The sequence below is a fragment of the Balaenoptera acutorostrata genome, chromosome 3, assembly GCF_949987535.1.
Source record: "Balaenoptera acutorostrata chromosome 3, mBalAcu1.1, whole genome shotgun sequence".
Lineage (NCBI taxonomy): Eukaryota > Metazoa > Chordata > Mammalia > Artiodactyla > Balaenopteridae > Balaenoptera > Balaenoptera acutorostrata.
The window spans coordinates 167,528,966-167,546,661 of record NC_080066.1 but is presented as its reverse complement, the minus strand read 5'-3'; the positions used below and the strand labels follow the sequence as shown (position 1 = coordinate 167,546,661).

Genomic DNA, 17,696 nt, shown 5'->3' with positions numbered 1-17,696 from the left:
GCTTAAGCAACAGAAATTTATTGTCCCACAATTCTGGGGCTAGAAGTCTGAGATCAAGGTGTCAGCAGGGTTGGTTTCTTCTGAGACCAGTGGCTGTCTCTTAAGACCCTGTCTCCAAATAGAATCACATTCTGAAGTACTAGGAGCTAGGACATCAGCATAAGAATTTTAGGGGGACGCAATTCAGCCCATAACACATGCCCTTGTCATCTCCTTACTAGCTAGTTGTATACTCTCCTGATCTGTTTCCCTACCTCCAGTGTCATCTCCATTCTAACATGGCCTCCATTCCACCATCCGAGAGATTATTCTGATTTCAAATATGAGCACATTACTCTCCCCGCTTAAAACTCTTCAGTGGCTCCCGATTATATAGATGGTCTAGATTCCTTCAAATGGCATGTCCTCATTATCTGCTCCAGGCACCTCCTACTCAGTCTGTGCTCCAGCCACTCTGAAATAGCCGAAGTTCCCTAAAGGTTTTGGACCTGCACCTCTGTGCCTTTGCACATGCGGTGTCCTGTATCTGGAATTTTCTTTTTCTTAACCCTACCTCCCTTTGTTTTACCGACTCTAATTCATTTCAGACTCCACGTAGGTAGCAGATTCTGCAGGAAGTCTTACTTCAGAGTGACCAGGAGGAAATATGGCAAATAGCAAGAATACAAACTGAGGGAAACTTGTTAACATGTGAAAAAGCCTCTCTTTCGTTTGAACTCAATGAAAAAGAATGTGTTAAATGTAAGTTAAGTTAGTTGTGAAAGACTTTTCTCATCCTATGGAGCCCCTGAAACTTTCTTAAAGGACAGATGATAAAATGTATATCTTCCTGGGCTTCCCTGGTGGCGCAGTGGTTAAGAATCCACCTGCCAATACAGGGGACACGGGTTTGAGCCCCGGTCTGGGAAGATCCCACATGCCGCGGAGCAACTAAGCCCGTGTGCCACAACTACTGAGCCTGCGCGCCACAACTGCTGAAGCCCACGTGCCTAGAGCCCGTGTTCTGCAACAAGAGAAGCCACCGCAATGAGAAGCCCTCACACCACAACGAAGAGTAGCCCCCGCTCGCTGCAACTAGAGAAAGCCCGTGCGCAGCAACGAAGACCCAACACAGCCAAAAATAAATAAATAAAATAAATAAATTTTAAAATATAAAATAAAATGTACATCTTCCTTTTCATCATCTACTGATACTTAGTCAACAACTGAGGACCCAGCTCATCATCTTTCATCACTTCCTAACATCGCCTTCCTAAGTCAGGAGCCCTGTCCACAGGTCTGTAGTGAAGCACGCATGCTCAGCAGTCTCTGGTCTTCAGCCCTAGACACACAGTAACAAGGCAGCTTTCCTCCAGCTTTTCTGAAAAATGAGTACAAATTGCAAGAAATGCTGTACAAATTGTGAGCTGTCAGTACATTAGTAGTGACATTAGGAAATCTGATGGAGTCAGAAGGAAAAGGTGTAAATTGCAGGATAATATAAAGGGGAGGTCAGTCTGTTAGTAATGCAGGGAATGTGATGGACTTAAAGAAAAGGCATAAATTACAGGGTAATATAAAGAAGAGGTCAGTACATCAGTAACATGAGAAAACTGGCAGATTTGGGAAGAAAAGGTGCAAATTGTAGGATAATGTAAAGTAGGGGCTTCACTGTAAAGATGAGCTTACATCATATCAAGGAAGCTTGCTGGCCCTGCAGACCGTGGCTAGAACTTTCAGTATTTTTATAGTTCTATCTCACAGCAGATCTTTATGTCTTTTAGAATTATTAATTAAATTCTAAGCTAATATTACAGAGGAAAATTATTGTTCTTGCTTAGTAGAGAAAAAAAAAAAAAAAAAAAAAACGGAGTCAGAAAGATTCCCTCAAAGCCTCTGAAGTCCTGAACCTGTAAAGCACATATTTGTCAACTGTAATAAACAAGTATCTTTTGGGGGACCCTTTCCTGCACATCGTCACACATTTCTCCACGAGGCTCTGTAAATATGATTGTCACTTCTGGGTTCAAGATAGAATTTAAAACAATCATACCAAAAAAAAAAAAATCATACCACTAAAAACGTTTTAAATAATAATTTTAATTGAAGTGTAACAGATAATGGTTGACTATGGGAACTCTATGGATCTCTCTTGTTTCTACACATCTTATGAGTAAGGCACTGACTGCTTTTTGTTCCACAGTCTCTTTTCAAGGATATTTGTATAGTGAACATCCTTGGAAGATGGAGTTAGTGTCTCCTTCCAGAACAAAAGGCAGGCATGCTGGGCTCCTTAAGCTCAAGGTCCCTCTTCTGTGATGCAGCCCTCTGTGTGCACAGGCATCTATCTGAGCCCATCCACACCACCCCGTAGAATCTGGGGGTACAGGAAGCTGATGCAAATGTGTGATGCTTGTGCTGTTCTCTGTGCCATGAGTAATGAAGTCCTTTGTCTCTGAACCAATAGACCTGGATCTTCTGCCAGCATCCGTGAAACTGTGGCAAGCTACTGTGGTAGCTTGCAAGGAGGCTGAATTCTCAGGCCCTTCACAGTTGTTAACAGTTTTATCAACAAGGATGGGAAGCTGACAGTGACGGGGCTTTCTGGAAGAATGATGAGGAAATCATGGTTCTTAACAGGAGATGGAGGAAGTCCAGGGGAATTAGTAGGGAATATGTTGTGCAAATTATATGGTCAACCAGGCCGTAGGGTCCTCTGTTTTGGTACTTGTTGATGAAGAGCTGTCAGGGAGGTGGTTGCAGTAGATTCACAGATACCTGTCCAGAGATGTCTGGGTTGTGCTACCTCTCCTCCAGGCAGGAGGACTTCCCCACCAATATGGCAGGCAGCCTCAAGTCCACTCCATACAAACTAGTTACGACTGGTACACAGATTCATATTGGGTGGGTAGAAAGTTCTCCCCATTTCAGACAGCAGCTGTGTAGACAGACACCTATTCTGAGAATGAAGGAAATTTTGTGACTGCTGTGGGCACAAACCAAGAGAATCCTTAGAACTTCTGTTGACTCTCTCGGGAGATGAGGGGCAGGGCACATAATGCCTATTAAGGAAGAATGGCAACAGCTGAGACATCCTAGGCTCTGTGGCGCCAACTTCAGATCCATTTGGAGATAAAGGTCTCCAAGTTTTTGCAGTGTTTAGCCAAACTAAATAATACACAATTGAAGATCCATCTTTGCAAAAAAATATTTTGAAACGCAAAGGAATGATAAATTCAAAGTTTAAGAAAGCGATTACTTCTGCAGGCAAGGCACGGGGCTGAGATCGGGAAGGAGCGCGCAGGTAGCTACACTAATATTGGAAATTTTCTAGTTCTTAAGTTGGGGTTGGGCTCACAGGTTTTGGTTTTATTATCAAGCTTCATAATGTAGATATTTGTTAACATATATTCATTCTTTTGTGTGTATCAACTATTACATAATAAATTTTTACGACCAGCTTAGGGAAATTTAGTTTATAATTAAAATTATTGGATTGCTATGAATGACATAGCATCTGTTAGATTTCTGTATGGATTTTGGTAGAGTAGAGGATAATGTCTTCCCTTGAGAGCCCTACCACATGCAACAGGAAAATGGTACATCTCTATACCTTTGTGTGAGAAATACTGGAGAGGTTCAGTGTTTGACCTTTCTTGGACAGTGGATACATCATGAAATTTTTGCAAATTAAGTGCTCTTGTATTTGCCTAAGCTAAGACCAATTAAGAGTTATTTTTAGCTTGATGTCTAATTCTAGATACTGTTCTTTTTCATTATTCCTAAAAACAGACTGTAAACACTTTGTATATTTATAGTACTAAGAGGGCATTCCCCATGCATTTGGGAAATTTGGGGGAATATTATATGTACTCTACCAACTTCTCTGTCCAAGGGGAATGGAGAAGTCTTTTTTCCTTTCCTAACTCTGTCTTCTATCTAGTCTAGAGAGAGAGAGAGAGAGAGAGGACCAGAGAAAAGCAAGGGCTCTTCAAGCCTTTCTCAGGTGGCGAAACTCTAAGGAGAATTTTGTCCTTCTGTGTCCCCCAAGAATGACTGCAGCTCCTTGCTGACAACCCCACACAAGACCTCTGGGAGCTCTCCAACCCTTCTCTAGCTGACCTTGAGAGTTAAGACACTAGATTCTTTGTGAGGTCACCCTTAGGTTGTCGTCATACTACTGCTAAATATTTTTATCACCTACTGGAGACTAAACGCTTTTCATACTTTGTTTCATTTACTCTTTTCAGCAACCCCAGGGTGGCTGTTATTATCACCCCCATTTTGTTTATTGAAGCAGGGCTTAGAGAGAAGTGCAGTAACTTCATGTTCTCCCAGACAGAATGCAGTCTGTTTGTGGATTCTACAGCTCATGCTTTTAGCAGTGTGACAGCCTTGTCATCTCATCCATTAATTCTAACCCTGTCATGTGAACATACAGAATGATTTTACCTGATGGATATCAGAATGCCACAGGGTTGTGGCTATAGGAAGTTACATAGTAGGGACAAGTGGGCAAGCTCTGTGGCCTGCAGGCAGGAGGGAGACCACGTTGCCGAGATCCTGTTAGCCCTCTTTTTTAGTGAATCTTATACTTTTTCTTCTTATCAAAACCCTGTCGTCAGTATCTGGGTGGTTGATATTTTTGGAAAAGCTGGAGGTAACATTCCTAAAGTATGAGGAGGAGGGACAAGCACCTTAGAGAGATTTTTATTTTGCTAAACATGGTAGTTCTTTGACGTGAGGGAAGCAGACAGGGCATGCACACCTTTGTTTCTACGAGAAAGTAAGCTGGGTGCGAAGCGTGTTTCAGTCTCTGGTATTCTCGTGAAAGCTCTGAATGCTGTTTTCCTCCTGATCTATATAACTGGTCCCTAGGAGGGAAGTCAATTACTTGCCATGAAATGGGCTTCAAAGGCAGAGTCTGAAGTGTCTTTCTTTATCCTTAGCTTGCAGATTTATTTTTAGTCGGCTACTGAAAAAATAAACAAATACTTTAATCTGATTTACAGAGCACTTAAAACAAGGAACTGCAGCAGAAAGATAGCAGGAGGAGCCTACCCCGGAGGGTGCCTCAGGCTGGCAGCACCTGGAAGGCGAGTGCTGGGTGTTTATGACTCAGGAAGAGAACCCCCAGCTGTAGTGTTTCCAGGAAAACATTTGACAGGAGAGGGTTCACTCCTCAGCTCTATGGGGTACTTTTATCTCGATATGTACTTATGCGTGTCTTCTTTTGGTGGAGCTTGATGCAAAATCAAAATCTCCTTGTAGTAAGAATATCTCATATCATAAACTTCCTGAGGACCACACAATCTCATGCGCAGTGATGGTTGAAATATAATGCATAATTCGAAACGCAGGCCACTCTCACAAACTACGTGCAGGTCTTGGAAGATGATCAGAAAGAAACCTTTCCTTTTGTTTAGTCCCTCTGAGTTTCTCCCCAGGGATCAGGTTCTTTGAGGCAGTGATCAGATCGTACCGTTGATCCATCAGTTAAACGGGCGTTTATTGCACACTTACTATGGGCTTAGTACACAGTTTTCCCTTTTGGAAGTGACAGAGTATAGTCCCCAACTAAGAACGGATTGGTTTCTAAAGTTTGGGAAAGTTGAATCTGGAGCTTGGAGTGTGGTGCTTTTCCTCTGCCTTTCTGGGCTGTGGGCTCACCCTTTCTTTCGTGTCCTCCTCCCTCAGGGGTCCCCAGAGCCCTGTGATCGCACCGCTCCAGAAACACCTGCTGCTTCCTCCCCCCTCCGCCACCCCATCCCAACTCTCATTTCCTCCGTGTAGCTGATCTCAGTTGGCTGTCAGATTACACAGTGAGTTTTGTCTCTGACACACCTGTGCTGTTGGCATTTGAACCTGGGAGTCTGAAGTTTACATAGGCTAAGTGTAGGGGGTGTGGTAGGTGGAATTCAAAAAAGGTGTGGGTCCTGTTTGTTTAGGACAATTATGCTTTTTTTTTTTACCATCTTTATTGGAGTATAATTGCTTTACAATGGTGTGTTAGTTTCTGCTTTATAACAGAGTGAATCAGCTATACGTATACGTATACATATATCCCCATATAATTATGCATTATTTAAAACTGTTATTAAAATTTTTTTAAACAGTGTTCCTCACTGATGTATTAGAATGATTTTATAAACTGGAGTTTGGCAGAGGGGAAGGACACATAAGGGTTACTGGTTAGTGAAAGGTTTGATAATCTTTTGTTCTCTGTATATTTTATCTAAGTTTAAAGAGATTTCAAAATTCAGAATAAATGAATTTTCACTTTTTTAATGAGAATGGTTTTATTTCTTACCATTTTTATTTGTCTAAATAATACGAAGCTGTACTGAATTCTTCAGAAATCTTGCCAAATAAGGTGAAATATATAATATTAGAAGATTTTTTAACCCCAGGTCCTTTCTTCAAAATAGTAACCAACTAGATTTTGTTAATATTCACGTAAGTATTAAAAATGAGCATATGCATCCTCATCAACAAACATTTATCCTGTGCAGGGTGCTTCCTAGTTGCTGGGGATACAGAGAAATAGAAGGCATACTTCCTGTCCTCAGGAAACAGCATATGATCTATTTGGGGGAAAAAGGCGAAAACATGGAAAATAAATAGTAGCAGGTTATTCACTGTCTGGTTCCACCGGGTAAGATGAAATAAGCAGTTCAGAAGAGGGAGCAGTTGCTGGGGCGACGGGTGGTCCTGCAGAGGATGGGAGAGGCTCAGATACAGCAGGGAAGGGAAGGGCTCCCCAGGCCACCAGGTAACTTTGCTTTTGCAGTTGCCTTTTATTCCATTTTCCCTAAAATTATTATTGAGCATATTGTTTGATTCCAAGATTTTCTTTGTTGTATTACAGTTTCCTGTAGAATTGTTAGGATTTGGTTATATGGATCACTTCTGACCGTTTGTTATTTTCCAAAATTTCTGTAATGATTCCCTATTGTTCTTTTAGAATTGTTTTATAATGATATAATAATATAATTCTAAATTTCTTTTATAGTGATGAAGAAACTATTGCCAAAAGCAAGCTAGAAGATAAAAGTATCAACAGTTACATTTCTTGTGAAATAAATGTAGGAACCATTTCTTATCTGTAGGTGCTAAAGACTGTTCTACCTACACAGTCACTATTTTTCAGCATCTTAAAGTGTTCCACACTGTTCCTCACTGCTGTCTTGGCTTGACACACTCACATATGAGAATTTCAGAAAACTGAATCTGACTGTGATCAAATTGGCAGGGTTCTTCACTGGCTTTATTTGACATTGATTTGTTGGATTATTCTTTTTTTTTTTTTTTTTTTTTAAATTTATTTATTTTTGGCTGTGTTGGGTTTTCACTGCTGCGCGTAGGCTTTCTCTAGTTACGGCAAATGGGGCTTCTCTTGTTGTGGAGCACAGGCTCCAGGTGCATGGCTTCTGTAGTTGTGGCACGCAGGCTCCGCAGCCGTAGCTCGTGGGCTCTGAGCACAGGCTCAGTAGTTGTGGCACATGGGCCTAGTTGCTCCACAGCACGTGGGATCCTCCCGGACCAGGGCTCAAACCCGTGTCCCCTGCATTGGCAGGCAGATTCCCAACCACTGCGCCACCAGGGAAGCCCAAGGATTATTCTTTAATTAGTAAATTAGGAGTACACATAAAATTTTCCATTTCAGTGTTATTTCTTCCCTTTTAGTTATTTCCTGTTCTTTACTCTCTATTTCTTTCCACCGAGCCTGCGAGTGCCCCTCTTTGGCCTGTGAGTTCATTTTGGGTAGGAATCGTTGAATCCCTGGAGCTTTGGACAGTGCTCAATAAATGTTTAGTGAATGAATGAAAACAACATTTCACATATGATTAGAAAGAAATAATAGAGAAGAGATTAGGTATAAATACATGTGTATGATTTTAATTTTCACATTTTTTTTTAAACAATCTATCTTATTAAAGCAATTTCCTGCTAGTTTTACCTAGTCAGGAGCTAATCTTGATTTGAAGGAGGTAAGATTTATGAGCCTCGCAAAGAACTTTTGAACATAAGTTATTTTGTGAGACAGCCCTGCTATCTGTGACGTATTAACACGTTTGACAATGTGGATGATCACATTTTAAAAGATCTTTGGCTTCCTCTTCTGCATAATTAAGTTCTTTTCAGAACAACTTCTACATTGTAGATTCTACATGTGTATTTCCGACCGGTCAACACAACTACGATTTGATCATGATTACTAGCTTTTCAAAGCCTTCCTTCATTTCCCAGCAGGCAGCTTCCTGTCAGAATTCATTTCCCATTTGGAAAATCTCTCTCTGACCCACAGCTTTCTGGATACAATTCATCCTTCACATACTTGAGTCTACCCATTCATTGTCATCCATCCTTAGCTCCTCAGATGCCAAAAGACCCTTTTGTAATTGGAGTGATAAGATCCCCTAAAATGTCAGGGGAGAGAAAACTAAGAAGAATATATAAAGATTTTTGTTCCATTGATTTTCCTAATTAAAAAAAAATGCTTTTAGTGTGTATCTATTTCTGTTATTATAGTTTAAGAAATTGAAGTAATAACTTATGGTTGAAGCAAGATCTGCTTTCTATGTTCCTTCAGTCTTTATATAATTAAAATTAAATTTTGGCAGAGCTGCAGTAAATTCAGTTCAATTTAGCAAACATGGAGATGCTTTTGCTGGCCCCCCATATCATGGTGGTCTCTACAAGAACTGCCCTTTAGTTGCAATAAAGCGAGTGTGAGAGAGAGTGATCCAGATATGATTGCTGAGGAAATTAAAATTCACTGTGGAAGAGGATTAGGTTGGTATCATCCGAGAAGGAATTTCATGTTGGATCTTGGAGAAAGTAGAATATTTGGCTTACAAAGGGGAAAGTCATTCCAGGTATGGGGCACTGAGGTTGGATTCAGCAAGGCATGTACTGATCCTTGGACAAGGAAGGGGCATGATGAAAAGGATCTTCATCTGGCCTCAGGCTGCAGGATGTACCAGAGAATGACGAGCTGGTCCACAGGAAGCCATGGTAACTGACTAGAGCTTAATCGATGAGGTTCCAGAGAAAAGGACATGGACATATGAAGGGAAGGTCAAGTCTTAGGAATGTTACACAGAAAGAATCTGATAGCCTCAAAAGCTGACTGGATATTGGGAAGCAATGCCAAAGCAATGCCAGTTAGCTCCTGGGGCTGGGGAGCCTGTGTGAGTGGGAGAATCATGGTCCCATGTTGGCATAAATGGAGGATTAGAAAGAGAAGCAGACCAGACAAAACCTTGAGAGGATGCGCGTGATTAGGAGGGAAGCCAGGCAAGGAGAGGTCAGAGGAGAGCCAGGAACCTACAATTTCATGGGAACAAAGGGAAGACAATGTTTCAGGAAGACAGGGTGAGCAGAGGAATCAAAAAATAAGAGGTCTGAGTTTGATTTTGTACCAGAGAAGGACAAACTATTGACCCTTGAGTAACCTCAGGAAAGTGGCAGGAGTAGATGCCAGATGGCAAAGACCCAGAAAAGGGAGAAGATTTTGTATTATTGGTGAGATTGCAAGACAAGATCCTTCCTTCAGTTATTTCCACTGATAAACCCCTTAGAAGGAAATCTACTCCTTAGCCGACTAGTGTTATGTCACAGAATTCCAGTATATCATTAATACCTGTAGCTCTAAAATGTACCTATTTCCAACTGTAACCCCAAAACTTTATTTTTACAAACCATTTGGAGATAACAGTTTTATTTTCTTTGATTCTACTCTTTCAAAATTTTGCTTATCCCGCTTGGAGATTTATTTCTAGGTCATTGATTCTGATAACAAAACCAGTGTTTTCTATAAGCTATTTTATGCCTACTAGAGTTGAAATTCAAACATTTTCCAGCAGTAGCAACTGAAATAGCTTCAAAGACATTTTTCACATCCACCTTGTTTTTTTCTTCACTGATTGTATCTTTTCAAAAACGCCCCAGATTGATAGCTCCTAAGATATAGTATGCGTATAGTAACAACACAGGCTTTTTAGAATTGAGAAATATTCTTTGTTCTTGTTCTTGAAGATGTGCTTTACTCCTAAGAGGAACTGATCAAGAAAAAAGTACATAAGAACCGGAGTCACAGGACCTAGATTCAGTTCCCTTCTTTGTTGCGTGGCGTTGGGTCAATTAGGTCTCTTTCAAGTAAAAAAATCTGAGAATCCATGAATATACTTTATCATTTAACTTAGTCACGAAGCCTACCATTTGGTGTGATTCCACATTTGGAGCTGCTCTGCTAATGGTGGAACATCATCTCTTCCTTCATCTGGCTGACTCTCTTATCCTTCTAACTTCATGTTGTGTATTTTCTGGTATACAGCCTCACCCACCCCCCAGCCCCCAGCAGCCAGCACCTACGGTACAGATCAGGTGCTCAGTAAATATTTGATGATCGAGTAAATGGGCTGTACTGTATTATCGTCCACCCTGATGGTGGAGAACCATCGGACCAAGCATCAGAAGCAATTATGAGTGTAAAACCATGGAGATCTCCAGGTCCCACTCGCCCGCCTTCAATATTTGAGTTTCTAGAAATCGGCCTTTGCATCCATATTTAAAAATCGGTCAGGCTCATATGAGAAGCACTGGTCTACCCTCTGTGAGTTCCTGGAGGTCACAGATTATAGTTTCCATCAGTTCATTCCCAAACCCTAGGGGAATTTCTGGAAGAAATTAGGTGTACAGTAAATGTTTGTGAATAAATGAATCTTAATTTTAAGATCAATAATAAGTGAGAATAAAATGCCCTTTCTTTTGGCTACAGATATAACACCTCGAAACTTTAAATACTAATTTATACTACCCATAATAAATTATATTTTTAAAGAAATGAAATAGATTGAGTGCCCAAATCATCAGTCCTAATAAATTCAAAACTCATAGTTTGTTACCTAACAATTGTGGCTAGAACTACGGTGCTTTATTTGCTTATTAATTCTTACAATCTAGTGATAAGTCATTTGCTTTCATTATTATTTGCCTTGCCATATACCTTGTTTTAAATTGTCTTTAAGGAGTCACAACCCATCACTCTCTTTTAGTTATGTAATTCTGGTATTTTAAACTATAGTTTCCTTTGGGGGGTGATGATGTGAAGCAAGGAAGGAAGTAGAACCAGCATTAACTCCACGTTGTCTCACAACCTACCATCATGTGTATCATATTTCTGTGCTCCAGAGAAAAGAAATGGAATTGGTTTTTAACTAAGAAAATTATGCTGTCCTGAATACAAAAACCTTATCACTAATACCCTATTGACCTGTGTCTTAGTTATGAATTTTTGAGTAACAAATTACCCTGATACTTAGCAGATTAAAGCAATAAATATTAATATTTAGTGCCTCACATAACACCTGTGGGTCAGGAATCTGGGAATGGCTTAGCAGGTGGTCCTGACTCCTGTCCTCTCATGAGGTTACACTCAAGATGTTGGCCAGGACCACAGTCATCTGAAGGTTTGACTGGAGCTGGAGGATGCACTTCCCAGGTGGCTCCTTCAGAGACACCTGGCAATTTAGCCTCTGTTATTTGCATGAGGCCCTCTTGTCAGGGCTCTTTGAGTGTCTTCACAATAGAGTGACCATCAGGTGTTTTGTTGGTGACTTTATATATGAACTTTCAGGAAGACAAGAAAAAGGTTACATCAGTAACAGTTGTAAGCTTAAATGTGGGTTTAAAAAAAGAAATCTCCTCCCTATCCCAACCCTCTGGGTGGGAGATGCAAGAGGGAGGAGATAAGGGGGTATATGTATATGTATAGCTGATTCACTTTGTTATACAGCAGAAACTAACACACCATTGTAAAGCAATTATACTCCAATAAAGATGTTTAAAAAACTAATATTAAAAATAATAATAATAATTTAAAAATTAATCAATTAATTAATTAATTTTTTTTAAGTTTTTTTTTAATTAATTTATTTATTTAATTTATGGCTGTGTTGGGTCTTCGTTTCTGTGCGAGGGCTTTCTCTAGTTGCGGCAAGTGGGGGCCAATCTTCATCGCGGTGCGCGGGCCTCTCATTATCGCGGCCTCTCTTGTTGCGGAGCACAGACTCCAGATGCGCAGGCTCAGTAATTGTGGCTCACGGGCCTAGTTGCTCCGCGGCATGTGGGATCTTCCCAGACCAGGGCTCGAACCCGTGTCCCCTGCATTGGCAGGCAGATTCTCAACCACTGCGCCACCAGGGAAGCCCCTTAATTAATTTTTAAAAAACAGCCAAAGAGCATTTTTTAAGTGAGCCAGGTATCAGGTGTTTACATAATTATCCCATTTCGAATAAGTTCTCTTTCAGTTCTTCTCCATCAACCCCAGCCTTCCCTCTTCGTGGAACTTGCTCACATCTTGATTCCAGCACTCACGTATGTTGTCACACTTCTTGGTCTGTATCTGTCTGTCCCACTAGACTGGAAGTGCAAGGGGCAGAGCTGTGACTTTCATCTTTGAATCTCAGGTGCTCAAGGCCGTGCCTGGCCCTTAGCTGATCTTTGTTTGTTGTTGAACTTAACAAGCCTTATATACAACTAAATACCATTGTCTTCTTTTTCTCTATAAGATTGTGTAACTTGATGGAAGCCCTGCAGTTAGTGTCAGAGTTTGGGTTTCAAAATCAGGTCTATGTTTTGTTCATCAGCATAGATGGTGTTGGGAAGACTCTAGGAGGCACCTGTGTTGGGAGGCCCACGTAGCATCCTTACAGATTTCACCTGGGAGAAATTCCTTAGGCGGTATCTCTGTGTTTACCCAGAATGAATCACTGTGATTTAAGAGATTGCTAGAAGGAGACAGTTTGTTGATTGAATAAAAAGCTATTGAAAATAAACTGGCCTATTATATTTGGGCTACAAATGAATTTTTGGTGTTAACCTGATTTCTTTCATCTCTAAGTGGGATGCAAAAAGTTTCTCACACCTAAAGTGCTAAGGGAAAGTCTCCTCTCTCTTTTCCCATTTTTTGCAGGGATTCTACCCTGGTTGATTCAAAGGAATCAAACATGGTATTTAGATATGAAGTTGGAGCTCAGTAAATGAGGAGATTGTGTATCTGACCCCCCTGACCAAACTGATCACTACTAAGAAGTCTTCTTGCAAGAGTCTAGGTCCTAAACTAAGGGAGTAGTGGAAGAGCACATGCATTCAAGTGATGTTTTACATGTAAATCACCATGGCGACAGGATATGGAAGGTGGAGGAGTTGAGGATGGCCCCGAGGCCCCGTCCTGGGAATCTGAGTGAATGGCGGCTCAATTCAGTGTGACAGGGGACACAGGAGGAGGAGCAGGTGTGGGGTTTGTGATGATGTCAACTTGGGATGTGTCTGTGGGACAACCAGGGAAGGCGTTCTGTCTAGAAATGGGCATCAAGGTCAGATGGCCCCATGAGAGAGGAGTTGTCAGGGTGTCTGGGAGAGAGCCTGGGTCTTAGATGCGTGTCTGTTGATGGTTCATGGGTTGTTGGTGTAGAAAAGAGCCCAGTGGCACAGGCAGCCTTTCTTGGCTGTGCTGTTCTGTTGGGAATCTCTATAGCTATCATTATATCTCAACATCCTGGATGGACTGGGGAGTAATGAGTGACCTCTTGCTTGTAGATGGAGAAGGGAGCTGCCACACTGTCCTGGATGACGAGAGCTCATCTGTCTGCCAGGTCTCCCAGAGGCTGCTAAACGGAGCTTGCTTCTACTCATGATTTGGCAATCTTAAATACCTCCCTTTTTTTTTTTTTTTTGGTTTGGTTAGCTTTCATTGTTGTCTGTATCTGTTTTGAATTGTCATTCATTTTTCTTTTTAGAAGACAAGCACAAATTCATGCTTTATTTTCTTGGGAAAATGCTTCTAATAAAACTGTAGCTTGGGGGGGAAAAAAAAGGGGAATGCCCTGCAGTCCAGTGGTTAGGGCTCCATGCTTCTACTGGAGGGAGCATGGGTTCAATCCCTGGTCGGGGAACTAAGATCCTGCATAACGTACAGTGTGGCAAAAAAAACCCCAAAAAAACTACAGCTTGGTTTTTCCATGTGGGCGTTGATATAGATGGTTGTAATGAGACCTCTTTGATTAGTCACTTATTATCTGATTCTATGTATTATTTTAGATGTGCTCTCTCTCTCTTTTTCTTGATCCAAAGAGTTATCTTGAGACATAACATACTTAGCTTTTATTATATTCTATAAACTTTCCAGCTTACTCTCTTTTTTGTGTTAATCTGATAGCATAATTAAAATGTCTGACTTCAGTTCTTTCCTTACAAATACTGCCTAACTCTTCTGTCTTTAATTAACTGAAATCATTCCTATATAAACAAATAACAATTGCAGATTGTATTACCTACAGTCCTGTCTTACGAGAATTTAAGTGCATCCCGTTTGTTAAATTATAGTCTTAGAAAAACTACCTGTGACATATTTTGTCATTTTGTGTGATGCCAGTAGAAAACAAAGGCTCACTTCTGTGTTTTTATTCTTGTTACACCTTTTACTTAATATTCATTTGAAGAGCCAGTGTGGCAGGTAGAGTGGGGACAGGCTTTGGATTCACACCAACCTGAAAATCTCAGCTCTGCCACTTCTTAGTGGTGCAACTCTGGATAAATTGCTTGAGTACTTCTCTGTGCCTCAGTTTCCTGTAGGTATTATAAAATGAAGATGATAATACTTGCCTCACGGATTATGGACATTAAGTGACACAATGCCCGTTACATGCTTAGCACAGTGCCTGGAACATAATAGGTGCTCAATAAATGCTATCAATATCTATTTTTGTACAGTAGAAGCAGCTCTCTTAACCAGTTCAGCAGCTTAAAGGAAGCTTCCAGTCCCTGTGCAGAGCCGTCTAGGGGATGCCCACAGCATGTTGAACACTTGTAATCGGAGCCTTCTCTCCAGCGCCCTCATGTACTTCTCCAACTGTCTGAGTTGTATTTGTCCCCAGACCCGTTCTATGTTGTTTGTTCTCAAACCGATTTGTGCCAGTTGAACTTATAATTGTAATTAGGTGATTTAATTAAACATTAAGCAAAAAAGGATGTAAGTGCAATCCAAAAAGACAGTGCTTTTTTTTTTTTTAACTTGTATGCATGTACGTTTGTATGTATGCATTTATTTTTTTGGCCATGCAGCACGTGGGATCTTAGTTCCTTGACCAGGGAATGAACCCATGCCCCCTGCAGTGGAAGTGCAGAGGCCTAACCACTGGACTGCCAGGGAAGATCCACAGCTGCTTTTTCTATACAAAATAAATTTTGGAAAGACTTAATAAAGGTAACTCAATAAATTAAAGAAAAAATTCCATGGTACCTCGAATAGTTATTTTCATAGAGACAGAAAGTAGAATAGTGGTTGCCAGGGACCGAGGAGAAAGGGGGAATGGAGAGTTATTATTTAATGGGGACAGAGTTTCAGTTTTGCAAGATGAAATGAATTCTGGAGATGGATGGTGGAGATGGCTGCGAAACAATATGAATGTACCACTTCATACGACTGAACGAAGATGGTAAATTTTATATGTAGTTTATTAAATTAAAAAGTTGTTTTAATCTGTCACATTAACTGGGTGAGATACCTCTTAAGGATTGGTGGAATTTAAAAAGCTAGAGGAATTCCACATCTAGGTTGTTTTCTAGTGGTCTTTAAGTTTTCTTACTTTCAGGAAACCAAAATCGGAAATAATAGGTAATTCTAAAATTTTAGGTGTAGTTTATGCAAGAAAGAGAACAAAGCATGCTGACCCATGACCGGTTCTTGAAGATGAAGGCTTTGGCATAGGTCAAAATATCAGAGAATGAATGCATGCTTATATTTAAAATTTAAAATTAACCGTTTAAGTTATGTATGTGTCTTAGATTGGGCTCCAGGGAAACAGGCTCTGAGATGGAGATTTGCATGCAGGAAGCTTGTTGGGGAGCAAGCGCTCTCGGAACCAGGCCTGGATGGGAGTGAGAGAGGCAGGACTAATAGAAGGAGAATTGAAGCTCTGGCCTCAGCCAGTGGCGTGGGGATGCTAGTGCTGACCACCCTTCAGAGATGTGGCAGAGTGAGGCAGTTCGTACTGGCCTCCTGCACTGACCAGACATCAGGTGTGGGCTGCCCCCCAGCGGAGCGGGACATCACCTTGAGCAAGGCAACTTCCTTTGGCTGGAAGTGAAGCCCGAGAGGTTCTCACCTGTCCACTCTCAGCAGGTGACACTTCCAGCTGGGGGATGTGATGGTCCCCAGCATCCACAACTGGGTGTGTCCATTTTTTGCATGTTTTCCCTTTTCAACAGATTTTTTTTAATTGGCTGATTGACTTTCGGTCCAGATGGCTTCAGATAAGAGCGTCTTCACTGCTTACGCATGATCTTCTGAAGGTCTCACTGTGTTTGATCTTTACATACGCCAGTTGTCCCATTTGTGATATATTTGGGTTGGCCAAAAAGTGCGTTCAGGTTTTTTGTAAGATGTGGAAAAAACCTGAACGTGCTTTTTGGACAGCCCAATAGCAAGCCTGTGAGGCTTAATCACAGTGGATACGTGTGTGATGTGTTTGAAGCTCAAACGATGTTTGGGAGTCCATCACCTTCTAAATACTTTCCAGTATATATTGGGCTGGCCAAAAAGTCCGTTCGGTTTCTTCTGTTAAAAACTCAAATGGGCTTTTTGGCCGACCCAATATTGTGATTCATGAAACCTCCGACTTTTGCTTCTTAAATTTTCCAGACTTTTTTTTTGGCATTTGATGATTTTTTTTCCTCCTTTGGTCCAACTCTCCATGTTTGTGCCAAAGGTCACCTTTGTCTCACATCCTATGACCTGTAGTTCTTTATCTGCAGATTCTTCAGTTACTCTGCCATCTGCCACAAGTAACCGTTGACTCCTGCTCCCCTTACTTTACATTTTCCATGTAGACCTGCCTGTTTATCCTGATCCTCAGGCTCTTGACATCAATGATGGCCAATCTCCAGGATACCTCAGTTCATTTTTAAATATACTCTTCCAATCCTTAAAACAGAAGTCCTCTATATGTGGTTGTGTTTATTATTATTATTTTTTTACCATTTTTAAGTGTATAGTACCATAACATTAGCTATATTTATATTGTTGTACAACCAATTTGTACAACTTTCTCATTTTGCAAAACTGAAGCTCCCATTTCCCCTCCCTCCAGTCCCTGGCAACCACCGTTCTCCTTTCTGTTTCTGTGAGTTAGGCTACTCGAGGTACTTCATATCATACAGTATTTCTCATTTTTGACTGGCTTATTTCACTTAGCATCATGTCCTCAAGGGCCATCCACATTTAAAAGGAATTTCCTTTCTTTAAAAGGCTGAACAGTATTCCATCGTATGTATATAACACATTATCTGTTCATCTGTTGATGGACATTTGGGTTGTTTCCACCTTTCGGTTATTATGAATAATACTGCTATGAATGTGAGTGTGCAAGTTTTTATTTTTAAATACAGGTGTGTATATATATATATATATATTTTAACATCTTTATTGGAGTATAATTGCTTAAATACAGGTATATATTTTTGTTTCTATCAGCTTGCTGTGCCCCAAATTGTAAATGCTAAAGAGGGAGTCTGAGTCCCTTTGCAAGTGTGGCCATAAACATAGCACAAGGATACTATGATTACCCCATGGTGTCTCATTTTCCTTTCGAGTTCTGGCACGTGCTAACCTTTTAGTAAGAATACTATTCAGTCTCGTTTCTACTTAGCCC

General features: G+C 40.8%; 1 protein-coding gene across 23 annotated transcripts in view; it reads left to right on the top strand.

Annotated features, from left to right (window-relative positions):
* Nucleotides 1-17,696, top strand: part of LOC103015693 (EF-hand calcium-binding domain-containing protein 11-like) — a 229,134-nt gene that overhangs the window by 70,509 nt on the left and 140,929 nt on the right. For 8 of the 23 annotated variants that reach the window (XM_057542735.1, XM_057542743.1, XM_057542734.1 and 5 more), the window contains one exon: nt 4,992-5,075. The exons of 9 other annotated variants lie outside the window; for them this stretch is intronic. In XM_057542735.1, the coding sequence (XP_057398718.1) occupies nt 4,992-5,075 (84 nt within the window). Of the gene's footprint in view, nt 1-587; nt 1,120-4,991; nt 5,076-5,676; nt 5,802-6,991; nt 7,104-13,584; nt 13,734-14,757; nt 15,034-17,696 lie in introns of those variants that run through there. 6 more of the 23 variants (XM_057542739.1, XM_057542750.1, XM_057542751.1 and 3 more) reach the window with 6 other exon arrangements.